Consider the following 13353-nt stretch of genomic DNA (forward strand, 5'->3'; position numbering starts at 1 on the left):
GGACCAAAATCCTAAACATGACCCAAAAGGTGGCTGTTTATGCAAAGTCAGCCTTCCGGCGTCCTTTTCGGGAACATTCGGCTATGTCTTGACAAAACAGCGTCACCCGACTTCTTTATGACAAAATTAAAATTTGACATATTTTTTTTATTTATTTAATTATTTTTTGGCTATTTTTTAGCAAAAGGGGAAGCTGGACACTGCCCGACTTATTTATGACAAAATTAAAATTTTGACACGTTTTTTTTTATTTATATTTTTGGCTATTTTAGCAAAAAGGGGTTGGACCCCATGAGGGTTGCCTACGTATCTCACATCCGGTGAGAATCAAACCCGCGTAGTTCGGGCAGATCAAGAATAAGTAAATGAACTAACTTTTTTTTTTTTTTGAATTTGTGAAAGAACTACTTTAAAAGAAGAAAGGAAGTTTTTTTTTTTGATTTTCTTTTTAAAAGAAAGACTTCTAAGATATTTTTTCTGAATTTTCATTTGTTTTTTTTTCTTATTCTAAAAAAAAAAAGAAAATATTTTTTTCGGAATTTTACCTTTAATCAAAGAAATATTTCTAAAAATATTTTATTTTGAATTTTGAATTTTCTTTTCAATTTTGAAAGAAGAATCAAAATATTTTCGGATTTTTTATTTTATTATTTTTTTTAAAATAATTAAAAAAAAACTTTCTAAAGAAATCAATAATGGAAAATATATTTGGATTTTTTGTTTTGAAAATTGGGGGTCTAAAAAAAACTTTTCTAGACTTTTGGCAAGACAAATACTTTTTGCAACTAATAAAGATATACATATATTTGTGACACATATTTGTGACAAATAATGAAAGACTCTTTTTTTTTTTTTTTTACATTTTTATAAACAAATAAATAACAAAAAAAACATTTTTAAAAAATAAGACTCTTTTTTATTTTCATTTTCATGGCAACACAAACTATATATTTTTTCTATTTTTTTTAAAAAAAAACAAGACAGAACAACGACTTTTTTATTTTCCTTCTATTTTTCCTTTGCTTTTTAGTAAAACAAACTAATAAAACATTTTTTTTTCATTTTTTCGAAATTTCGGCAGAGTTTTGACAATATTTAGGCATTGGGTTTTTTTCAAAAATAAACAATCAATTCCCTAACTGCTATTTCTTTTTTTTTTCAATTTCAAAATATTATTCATGATATTCAAAAGTTAGTCAACACACAAGTCCGAATCAAATAAATGTGCAAATAGTAGCAAGTAAGATGCATCAGGATGGTCATTTTCATTTTTGGTACACCTGTCCTAGACAGACCCAACCCCTGTGTTGAGCCTCCAAAGTCAAATGCACGTGATGCAAACAAACGTTCCTACTAGGGATCCGGCATGAAGCTGAGTTATTCTAAGTGAAAAACCTGAGGCATATTGTTCTAGCCCTGGCTTACCCAAGTGGACAGCTTGAGCCGAAGTGGGGGCAACGTACCGGGAGCACGAAAGTCTGCCCGGCCTAGTTACTTGTCCCAACTTCGTCTTATTTGGTATGACTTTAACAGAAAGGTGGGTCACGCGCACGTGTACACCATAAATTTAGAAGACTCAGAAAGAAGAAGAGTTTCGTAGCAGTTTTATACACAATTCAGATAATATTAAAGCGGTAAAAGCATCATTTAGCATATTAAGCATAAACATGTAAAAATCAGATAATAAATAAAGCCAACTATAACAGTTATTTTAAGCTCGAATTTCTAACCCTGAACCAGTGGTTCTGGGTCTAATCCCCAGCAGAGTCGCCAGAGCTGTCACACCTCCTTTTTCCGCGCCCGCGAGGGTACATGTGAGTTTTCTCCAATTAAAGGACAGTCGAAACGAGATTTGTTTGTTTGTTTCAGAGTCGCCACCTGGGAATTTTAAGGCGTCCCAAGTCACCGGTTTTAATCCCTGAATCGAGGAGAATATGACTCTATCTATTTAACAGTCTGCGCACCAAAAATCCGGATAAGGAATTCTGTTAACCCGGGAGAAGGTGTTAGGCATTCCCGAGTTCCGTGGTTCTAGCACGGTCGCTCAACTGTTATATTCGGCTTGATTATTTTGATTTGTAAAATACATTTTTATTGCATGATTTTATTGTTACCGCTTCTATTTAGATTTAAAGACCCTTCTTTGAATCAAATCACGCGTACGTATATTCGTGTTATAAATTATATTTTTAAAAACATGCGGAGTTGTGTCACGCGCACGTGTACACAATAATATAGATAATATTTTTATTAAAACAATTATTTTCGAAATTGTGCTTAAATAAAATCAAAAACATTCGCCCTTTTTGTATAATTAAGTAGTGAACCTCACATCTCGGGGTTTTATGAAATTAATAATGATATTCTCCGAGGAATCCCTTTTATTAAATATTCGATCGAAGTTGCGCGAACGCATAATCCGAATTGCTTTTAGAAATATAATCAGGTTACGCGAACGTATCCCTAATCACAAAAATATTCTTGATAAGGTTCTCTACAAATTGTTATTACGTGTTGACCGCGAGCCTTATTTTACACATATGAATCATATATCTCAAATTTTAAAGAATTAATGGCGTGAAGAAGAAAACAGACAATATGTATCTAAAACTAACATTTTTTGTGGATACAACATTTGGATGTCCATAAATCGAATGGTGTATAAAATTGGGAAAGAACTTAAAATGATAAACAAATTAATAGTTTCTGCAGAATCTTCATTGTTTCATTTAAGGCGAACTCTTCTTCTATATATCTTTTACATAAAATGCCACGATTTGTTTATAAATCCCATGTCCTTCTCATGTATTTGTTTTAGTCCAAAGTTATAATTATTTAGTTGATTTTTGATTACGAAGATTGAGTTTGAGATAAATAAACCAATTCTTATTCTCTGCCTATGCGAATATTTGCAAACACTAACTCTATATTTTGTAAAAAAAAATCATCGACATTATTTCATACATTAAAAGAAATGAGTTGATTTAACTACGCCATTTGTTATTAATAAAGAGAATTAATCTACCAATTGATTTAATAAGACGACATCATCTAGCCTTAAACAAAATTGGATATTTGACAAAATAAGCTAGTAATGTAATTTCTGGGTATTTCCGTACTATTCTTTACTTAGCTAACAATATCACAAGATTTAATTAATGGCCAATTTTCTGCAATGTTCCCTATCAATTCAAACAGTAAATGTCATCACTAGTCCTCAAAACATATAAGATTATCGTGGAATTTACTACTCCAGAAGGTTAATTAGTTAACAGTTTATCATGTCAAGTATAATACTATACTAACCAATTAAAACAAAACTGAAACTTAAACTAATAAAATTTAAATGAGTAGAAGACATCCTTATAACCAAACTTCATTTACTTGCCATGTTGAAGCTTTTCATGACATGAATTTACAGATATGTACCTGATATTGGAAGCAAAAGAAAATGATGATGAGAATCAGCAGCAATAATAACAGTACAATAGCAACAACTGCCCAGCAACAGTAACAACCCAGTAACAGACCGGTGGAGTAGTAATCCCAAAAACAAAAGCTTTAAGCTTTAAATGAAACAACAACCATTAATACTAATTTCAAACAAAGAAAGAAAGCAGTAGATTTTTTTTAGTTTTATTTTTATTTTGAAAGCTTAAATATTTTTCGGAATTTTTCTCTCTTCTATTCTCTGTCCGTTTTTTCTCTCTATCTGTGTGTGTATTTTTTCTCGTATCTTTTCTGTCTGTGTGTGTCCTCCATTCTGATTTCAAGACCTCTTCTTATAACTCATCCCATAAACCTTTCAATTAATTAAAATCCATACTTTTTCTCTACCCAACCCATTATCTTCCCACTCATCCCCATTACATTAAATAAACATATCACACCACCCCATTTCATTTTGTCCCCCATGCCTAACATAAAATAATGCAAGATTCCCCCTTTAAATTAAATCTTGTCCCCCCTTTATATTAAATAACCATATCACAACCCACCCCATTTTATTTTGTCCCCCATGCTTCATTTAAAATAATGCAAGATTCCCCCTTTAAATTAAATCTTGTCCCCCCTTTATATTAAACAACTATATCACAACCCACCCCATTTCATTTTGTCCCCCATGCTTCAAATAAACAATTTCAAAATGTACAATTCCTAAACTACCCCTCACGACCTTACTGAAATTACCAAACTACCCCTGAACGTACTACAAATTACCAAACTACCCATCAGCTATAACACATCATTTAATCAAACATAACCAAAATATAGACAATATGATTAATTTCTAACAATGTTCAAACAACAAATTTCATGAACATGATTTCTTCAACATTTCAACAACAAAGCACATGAACATGATTTCAACAACATTTCAACAACAAATCACATGAACACAAATTGAACAACAAAGAACAACTAAAATTTGATTGAACAATATTTTAGCAACAAACAATCCTATTTTCGGATTCAACAACAACAACAAACAAGTATATTTAGATTTCTAAATTCAATAATATTGAACTTAAAATCAACTATTCTAACAACATTACAACAAACAATTCCTATATTAAACTTAAACAAGATTATGAGAAAATTCAAGAAATAATCATAGATGATAAACAAGAAATCAAATTATACAAAATTCGGATTCAAGATCATCCAAACAAAGTATGAACATGAATGAATCTATTTTAACACAACAAACATGACGGATTAAAACGGTTAAATCAATATATTTCCTTTAACACAACTAAATTTTTTTTAGACAAATAACAAGATCGACGAATAAACAATTATGAACTTAAGTTTGAACTTAACAATATTAACAATTTCTAACAATACATAAACACATGAAACAAATTGAAGAAATAGTTAATTAAATTTCAATTTGAATCTAACAAACATTAAACTAACAAATATTCACTTAAACAATAATACAAACGTGAAATGAATATGAAAACAACTAATTAAACTTCTATTTTGAAATCTGAAAATTAATTTAACAAAGCACATGAACATGAACAAACTAGAAAACTGATTTCAACGATGAACAACGAACAAAACAAGAATTGAATTCTTTAACGATTTTGGATCCGGAAAATATCAAACAAAAATATGGACAAAAATAAAACTCAAAAATAACTAACCGGAGATGAATCAACGACGAACATTGATTGTAAACAAATCTGTCCGAGCCTCGACTCAATGAAAAACTCTCGACCTTTGACAAACAAAGAAGACGAAGCAACAACAAAACACTAGAAGCAAAGAAGAACGATGAAGTGAAGCAGCAGATGCCGGCAGCAGCAGCTCAGAGGAAGCTGCATCGCGACGGAGATCCTATGGCTGGACGCAGCTGGTGCTACAGTGACGATGGAGAAGCAGGCAATAGGGAACTGCTGCGACGAGCAGCAGCAACAGTTTGTCGAGGGAGGGATAAGAAACAACGTAAAGAAGTAGGGGAGCAACAACAGCTGGTCGTCGAACAATGACAAACCAAATTAGCTGTTCGACGTTGATGGAATGCAATGGCAGCCATGGCTGCCTGAGTTGACGAGGCAGAAGCTGTGATGGGCAGTCGCGGGGAGCTTGGTGTTGAAGATGATGAGCGTGAGGCAGCAGCTCGGAGACAGAAGCTGTCGACGCAGCGTTGGCAACCATGGATGTCAAGTAAGTTTTGAGCTTGACGAAGGAGATGAAGACGCAGCTGGGTCATCCATGGTCGGAGCAGGTAAAGCTTGAACAACTGGTCTATTTGGACGTGCTAATGGAGGGTAAAGGGCAGCCATGGGAGGGGTCTTTCTTGAGGAAGAAGAAGAAGAAAGATAGAAAAGGGGGGCGGGTTGGTTAGCTCTTTAGGGTTTTCCCTTTTTTTTTGTTTTTGTTTTGTAAAATGTAAGACAAAAGGGGTTTGGGTATTTTGAATTATGGACTGGGTCGACCCAGTTCGAAATGGACTGGGTCATAGGGAAGGTTGGGCCATTTTTTGGGCCTATGGCTTGAATTTGAAGAAGAGGCCCAATTCCGATTTTCTTTATATTTTCGCTCTCTTTTCTTCTTTTATTTCTCTAAAACTAAATTATAAAAATACTTAACTTATTATTAAGAACTAAATTAAGTTATAAAAGCGCAAATTAACTCCCAATAACAATTAACGCACAATTAAGTAATAATTAAGCATAAAATTGTATATTTGGACATTAAATGCTAAAAATGCAAACGATGCCTATTTTTTGTAATTTTTAATTTTTGTAAAACAAATTTAATTACTAACAATTGTAGAATTAAATCCTACATGCAAAATGCGACATATTTTTGTATTTTTATTAATTTAGCAAATAAACATGCACAGACAAATACAAATAATTATTCAAAATATCACAAAATATCACAAAATTGCACAGCAAAGAAAAATCATTTTATTTTTGGATTTTTTGGGAGTAATTCTCATATTGGGCAAAAATCACGTGCTTACATTATTCACAAAATAATAAAGGAGGATCACGAGCCTCTAGAGGGATGTGTTGATTTGCCCAATGCACACCTCATACTTCTTGCAAAAATCCAAAACAATAGGGTCTATCGGGCCCGGTGTAAAGAGGTAAGTGTAAACACTTAAATACCCCTCCACGTGGGTAGTAATAACATCCTCGGACCCGGGGACTACTATGTCTTTGTCTTCCCATTTACAGTCCTCTCAAACCGCGGGAAGAACATCTTCGGTAATGGAGCATATGTACCTCGATGCTCCTTCATCCTGGTCCTGTTTGGATAAAGGTTTTTCGACCTTGAAGTCGTCCGCAATTGAACAACCCCCGAGAATAAATAGTTTCAAGAAGGGCTCGAGAGCCGGTTCAGTGGCAGTCGACTCGATGGCAGCCACTTCGGGAGCAGCTGTCTCGAGAACAACTGTTTTGGGAGCGACCGCCTTAATACCGGTGGCTGGTTGGGAAGATGAAGAGGCAACATGCTGAGGGACTAACTTGGAAGTTTTGGCCATGATTATTTATGAAAGTTTGAAGATTTAAAGAAAAAGTATGGAGGTTTGAAGGGACATGTTTGAAGGCTGAAGATCAAAGTATGAAGATTCGAAGAAAATCTGGGTAAGAACCTAAGAACAACTATTAGAATTTGAAGATCAAGGGTGAATAACTAGAGAATTTGAAGGTAGAAGCTTGATCGGAAAGTGGAAAAAGAACAGGGGATAGAAGCATTTACAGGGGAAGTTCGTGACGCTTCGCATTCGGAGGCAACCAACCGATGGTTGACACGTGTTCGAAGTTAGACCGATGCAACTGATGGGACGTTTCGACGTCTTCGTCGTTTTGATTGTAACGTACAGAGGAAGGAACCAGAGAACGTCTATTGTTTCTCATCGCTTGGGCAAACCTACTCTCTAAGAAACGAGGAGACAATCTGTATACGGGTAAAACCGGGGCTAATGAGCATCCAGATTTTCCGGTAGGACAAACGAAGCCAGGACGTAACTACCAAAAATCAGAATCAAAGCTAAGAGCCTCTCGTATCAAGGCCCGAACAAAACACCTGCCCTCGAAGCTTTCGAGGCCACGCCCCCGGACCCTGTTCGAGCCCTGTGACTCCGAAAAATACTATGAAGCAGTTGCACATGGCTAGCGAAGGGACGTGATATCCACACCAGACCGGGTATTACGGCATGAATCTCGGCCCGTATCGGCAACAGATAAGTGATTGGCGAAAAGGAAGATTTTTACCTTTGTTTGCATTGTGCTTAGGATAAAATTTTCCTATTATATAAGAGGGAAGTTTATTATTCAATAAACAGATTTGTAACAGGCATACCAAGGCAATATAATTTTGTTTTCTCTACTTCTAAAGGTGATTCAAAGTTCTTAATTTTCTTCATAGCTCTTCATAAGTGTTAGGCTCCGAACCGAAGATAAGCTAATTCTCAAGATCATAACCGAGCCCAGATTCAATATTTTTACTGGTTTGGCTATTTATTCTATCTTTAATTTGCTCATCTGACGTCATTAATTACTTGTATTGAATTAGTCCACATATCCTTAAAATCGCGTAAAAATTCCATTGTTATCCATTTTTACGGGTAAACAAGAACATTGGTATTATTTTGTGGAGGTTATACACCACCACTAATTGTCTCTAAAAACCCCCCCACAAATTCAAAGTTCAATTTGTGGGGTTGTCGTGGGAGTTTTAAAAACTCGCCTCAAAATTGCTCATGACACTCGTAACTATGACTTTTTAAAAACCGCCAAAATTCATTTGATGGAGGACGGAAACCGTCACAAATTGTCAAAATAACCCTCACAAAACAAGCATTTTCTTGTTATGATCCGGAGTAATGTTAATTGTAAAGTAAATCGAAAAAAAAAAAATATTGCCGTGAGAGACAATATGAAGTCTAAAACTATGAGGCACAAATTCTCCTTCTTCTTTTTTAGCATATCATCCACGATGATGTTTCTTTGTTCTTCAACTGGACAAAGATTTAATGCTTTTTAATATTGGTAAGAGCGCTATTTTCAAGGGTTAATACTTTTCAAGTTTATGGTTTTGGCAGTGTTGTTTTTATTCGTATAACTATTGTAGAAGTAGAAGATGACAAGATAGGGAGAGGATTGAGGACTATGAACCTATACACAGTCACTTCAGTACGTAATATTCAAGCCTCAAAATGCCGCAAGAATGTTAGAAGATGATGGCGAACAAACACGATAACGGCAACCCCAGGGGTTTGTAAGTTTGTATGACTCTATTAGCATCTTTTTTAAAATTTTATTTGTTAGAATAGGACTCCTAATAGACCTTAATTTGTCCTTTCATGATTAACATAGGTATTTTTGTGTAAACACACGGTGTAGACAAATATTTACCTGTTTAAATGTATAGATAAAAATAAAAATTCAAACTTTTAACATTAGCTCATAAATGATAAATGGTAAATGATTAAAAGAAATTGTAGATTACGGGTGACATACTGTTGAGTGCTACCGTCATATTCACTCAAAACAAAATTGTTATTTCAAATTTCACGACACTACGAGCCCGTTTGGCCATAAATTTTTTTTTACTTTTTTCCGAAATCAGTTTTGGCCATGAAATTGTTAATTTTCACTTGAAGATATATTTCGAATTTTTTCAAAAATTTGAAAAATTCCAAAAAGCTTGTTTTTAAAATTTTTGCGTCAAATCATTCACAAAAATTCAAAAGCAACCCAAAATTATACTCATGTTCAAACACAACTCTAATTTTCACTTGGATTTTTTTCTCCCGAAATTTTACAATTTTCATGTCCAAACGCCACTATATATATATAGGACAAGACAAATAACAAAAATACCTCCAATGGTTTTACGCCTAAAAATCATGGAAATTACAAAATCAAAGCAATCAAACCAAATGTTTCTTACATAACCTTCCGCATAAACAACACAATAATTGAGTTATTGGCAACACTTTATTTTTTCTTAACATCAAGATTAAAAATGTTGGCCAAATGATCAAAGTAATTACTAGAGAAGACGCGCTTGTCAAGGTCAACCTTAGGTGGGTAAGCCCTTAGCTTTTGATTAGCAATCATTTCGGGAGAAAGTCCCCATTTCTCTAATGTTTGATCATCATGATGTAATGCAAGGCTGTACTCACCCTCATGCCCTAACTCCATGATTCGAACCTCGGCATTTTTGGGACTTGTTAGGTTGTCAACTTGTTCTGCTGTCCATCTAAACAATCTCATGAGCAAAACTCGAATGGTCAGCCCGTGACTGATTATAATAAGATTTATGTCGTCGTTAGCACCATAGGAAATCATGTCCATGTCTATGTCCCTCCATAGAGATTCGATAAAACCTGTATTTTAAGTTATGAAATTAATATTAAAATTCGACAATAAATATTTTCTAAATTCTATTGATAAATTATATCATATGTACAATATAACATATAAACTAAAGTGATTAAATTTTATCTATTTTAATATAAGCTTTTCCTTATTAACCCTTAGAAGACAATTAAATGTATAAAGTCTCAATGTACTAGTTCTATTAGACATCACATTTATGTATTCCTATTAGAGCCTGTTTGGAAAGCCATCTTGGAAATGATTTTGGGCAGAGGCGGCTCAATAATAATGGAGACCTAAAGCCAAACCATAGTAAGAGGCCTTAAACTTGTTTAATAATTTTAGATATTTTTGTTGAAGTTTATTCTTTTTACTTTTTGAGATGCAAATTCATCTTGATGATGTAACCAACCGTTTTAATTTTAGTTGAAATAAATATTAATAACCTTTGATAAGATTTTATTAAGTTTAGTTTTGAATTTTTCTTTTCACATGATCGTCAACATAACTTACTGGATAGCATTGCCTCCCAGAGTAACAATCATGTGAAAATTTGTATTTCCAAATATGATAAATAAATTAACTATAGCTTTTTACGATCTAATAGCTTGAAGCGTGCGTACATAGATCTTGAAAGAAAATACCCTACAAAGTTAGAGTTATAAATAAAATTTATTCTAGTTGCAGTAAGAAGAACTAGAAAGTAACTGCAAATTTAATTGCCTTGCATTTTCATTTGAATTTTCTCAACCAGCTCCAAAAAAAAAAAAAAAGACAACACACAAAATATAAAACATGTTATTAACGATTGGTGACAAGGTAGCAAAAGATGATTGTAAAATTTTTTTATCACTATTTAATAGGATTAATAAATACAATAAATATTTAAATTACATATAAAAATAGTAGCTTTGGGGCCTCTAATTTTGTGAGGCATAAAGCGGCCGCTTTATTGGCCTGAGGTTAAGCCACCTTTGGATTTGAGTGTAATTTGGCGTAATTATACAATTTGGCATGTTTGTTTGGCCAAGTAATTACTTGGTCTGCATGGAATTGGATGTAATTACACTCTCCAATTCACAAGAGTGAGGTGAGAATTGGTGGTAATTACACTGTGTAATTACAAGGTTGTTTTTAGTTTCTTTCCTTTTTGTTTTTATTTCAATTTATTTTCTTTATATTTTTTTATTTCTATTATTTTAATTTTTTATTTTTTATTTCTATTTATTTTTCCTAAATTTTAAAATATATTCTTCTTTGTACATTATTTATTTTTTATTTCTCTATCTTTACTTCTTATGATTCTATGTAATTGCTTATATTTTATTTTTTTATTTATTTTATTATTCTATTTTAAAACTACACTTCCTAATATTAGAAATAATGAGTTAATTAACGTGGAACATCATTGTTGACTTTGGTTATAATAAGTGATGCAATTAATGTGAAATTTCATTGTTGAATGTTGTTATAAACTTATCATGTATCCTAATCTTAAGCTACAATGGAACTTACTATTATTATGTTGGATTTAACATATGTTAAACTATTTGTTTTTTTGAATTTTGAAATTGTGATATATTCATGGTTCCGATTTACTTGTTTTAGTAGTATTGGCTCACATTGCATGTTGTTCATTTTTTAGTTAGAATTGATAGATTAGTTTTGTCAAATATTTGAATAATGTTATGATATTACATTTATAAATATTAATTTATTTTATCTAACATGAATTCCATGACGTTCTTACAAAACATATATTTTTAGTTTTTGTAAGTATTTAAATTAAATATTATTAATTTATATATATATATATATATATATATATATAAATTATTTTTACAATATTATAAATATATGATTACTAATTAATGTATATTCATGATAAAATATACATCTTAAATACCAAATATAATATCATTCATACTTATAAAAATTTATAGGCACATATTTATTATATTAACTTTTAAGTTTTGATAATTACTTAATTTAAAATTTAATCTAACTGTGTAATTATACTTGTGCAATCAAACAGTAAACTTCTAATTACACTGTAATTACACTATGACAAATAAACATGTCGTCGTAATTACTCTAGTAATTACACGTAGCTTTCCAAATAGACTCATGATTTCTTGAGAATCTCCTTCTTTTTAACCTAGTTCTAAAAGAAAAACATTACTTCTTTGTTTTCTGGGCCATCGTTTAATTTCTGCTTTCATCCATTCAAGGGTTCAGTCTTTTACCGTTAATTAATCTACACTTCAGTATGAATTTAAACACAAACTCGTTAACCAGATTTACCTACGTTGAAATAAATTTAACAAAGAGTCAGAGTCAGAGAAAAAAACTTACCTGAAACCCTGTCGTACACATCGGCGGCAGATTCTCCACCGGGAAACCGGTAAAAGAACTTTCCATATCTCTCTCTTTCCTTCTTATACTCGTCCATCTTCTCTGTATTATGAAATTTGGCATAGTCCATTTCTCTCACCCTGCTTTCTTCTCTTACCCCGATGATCTCGCTGCTGGAAAATGCAGCGCCTATCTCTTTCAGTGTCTCACGGGTGCGCAAGAAGGGAGATACATAGAAATACACCTTCTCTTTTCCTGAATTCCTGCTGTCACAAACTAGGCCGCGGATCATCTCCCCGGCCTTCTTGGATTGCTCTTTGCCTTTCTCTGTGAGCTGAACTTTATGGTCAGGTGTGATAGCGTAGATATTTTTGTCTACGTTACCCTCACTCTCGCCATGGCGCACCAGTATGATCCTCTTCGGCAACCGACTTGGCTTCTTCCCGTTGTTAGTTCCGCTGCTGGCGTTTTCCATTTTGGCTGCTGATGGTTGAACGTCGAAGAATAAATTGGATAAAGAGGCTTATGACTCTGATATGTGGATCATATACATGTGGAAATATGTGTTTATATAGATGAGTTCACCATAGTTTTTTTTTATTTTTTTTAATTTTTTTTTCACTCGTCGGTTCCACTAATCCAGATTTGCGCAGTAGAAAGCGAACTGCGAACTATGAGAGGTTTTAGCAAGTTGCAAAGGAGGTTTGACGCTCTTTATCAAAAGGACTTCATTCCTAGCACTGAATCTGATAGCCATACAAAATCTTTTCTATTCTACCACACCCTTGGTGGTAGGTTGTTATTCTTTCCTTTTAAACAATTAAATGAATAATCCGGATACATGTAGCAAAACAGTGTCGTTTAATTTGTTGAAAGGAAGAAAACACATGGTCCGTACATGATTAAATAATAAGCGACAATTATAGCTGTAACCTGCATACAGTTTTTGATTATTTAAAGGAAGGACACATTGTACATGTATCAATAAATAATGAAACTGGCCAAGAACACGAGATATTGTACTAATACTGCTCATTTGCCAAATATCACTGTTTATCCTCAAAATCGGATAATAATTGAATTTGTAAGTAGTTTTAAGGATACGTGGATTAAATTGAAACAAAATAATAAATTAGAATTGCAATTA

The 13353-nt window shown here is 32.9% G+C and overlaps 1 protein-coding gene across 1 annotated transcript; it reads right to left on the minus strand.

The window, feature by feature from the left end:
• Positions 1-9338: 9338 nt before the first annotated feature.
• On the minus strand, positions 9339-12991 carry LOC104221714 (phosphoglycerate mutase-like protein AT74). Its single transcript, XM_009772836.2, has 2 exons — positions 12207-12991; positions 9339-9859 (listed from the first exon to the last, which is right to left on the minus strand). Exons 1-2 carry the CDS (start codon positions 12679-12681, stop codon positions 9468-9470), a joined length of 867 nt encoding a protein of 288 aa, XP_009771138.1. The 5' UTR covers positions 12682-12991; the 3' UTR covers positions 9339-9467.
• Positions 12992-13353: the final 362 nt, after the last annotated feature.

The sequence above is a fragment of the Nicotiana sylvestris genome, chromosome 10 (assembly GCF_000393655.2).
Source record: "Nicotiana sylvestris chromosome 10, ASM39365v2, whole genome shotgun sequence".
In the NCBI taxonomy this organism is placed as follows: Eukaryota; Viridiplantae; Streptophyta; class Magnoliopsida; order Solanales; family Solanaceae; genus Nicotiana; species Nicotiana sylvestris.

Coding starts and splice junctions, on each gene's coding strand:
- LOC104221714 (XM_009772836.2), bottom strand. CDS start 12,681: ATGGAAAACGCCAGCAGCGGAACTAACAACGGGAAGAAGCCAAGTCGG. Junction 9,860..12,206: donor TGTGTACGACAGGGTTTCAG/GTAAGTTTTTTT, acceptor CTTAAAATACAG/GTTTTATCGAATCTCTATGG.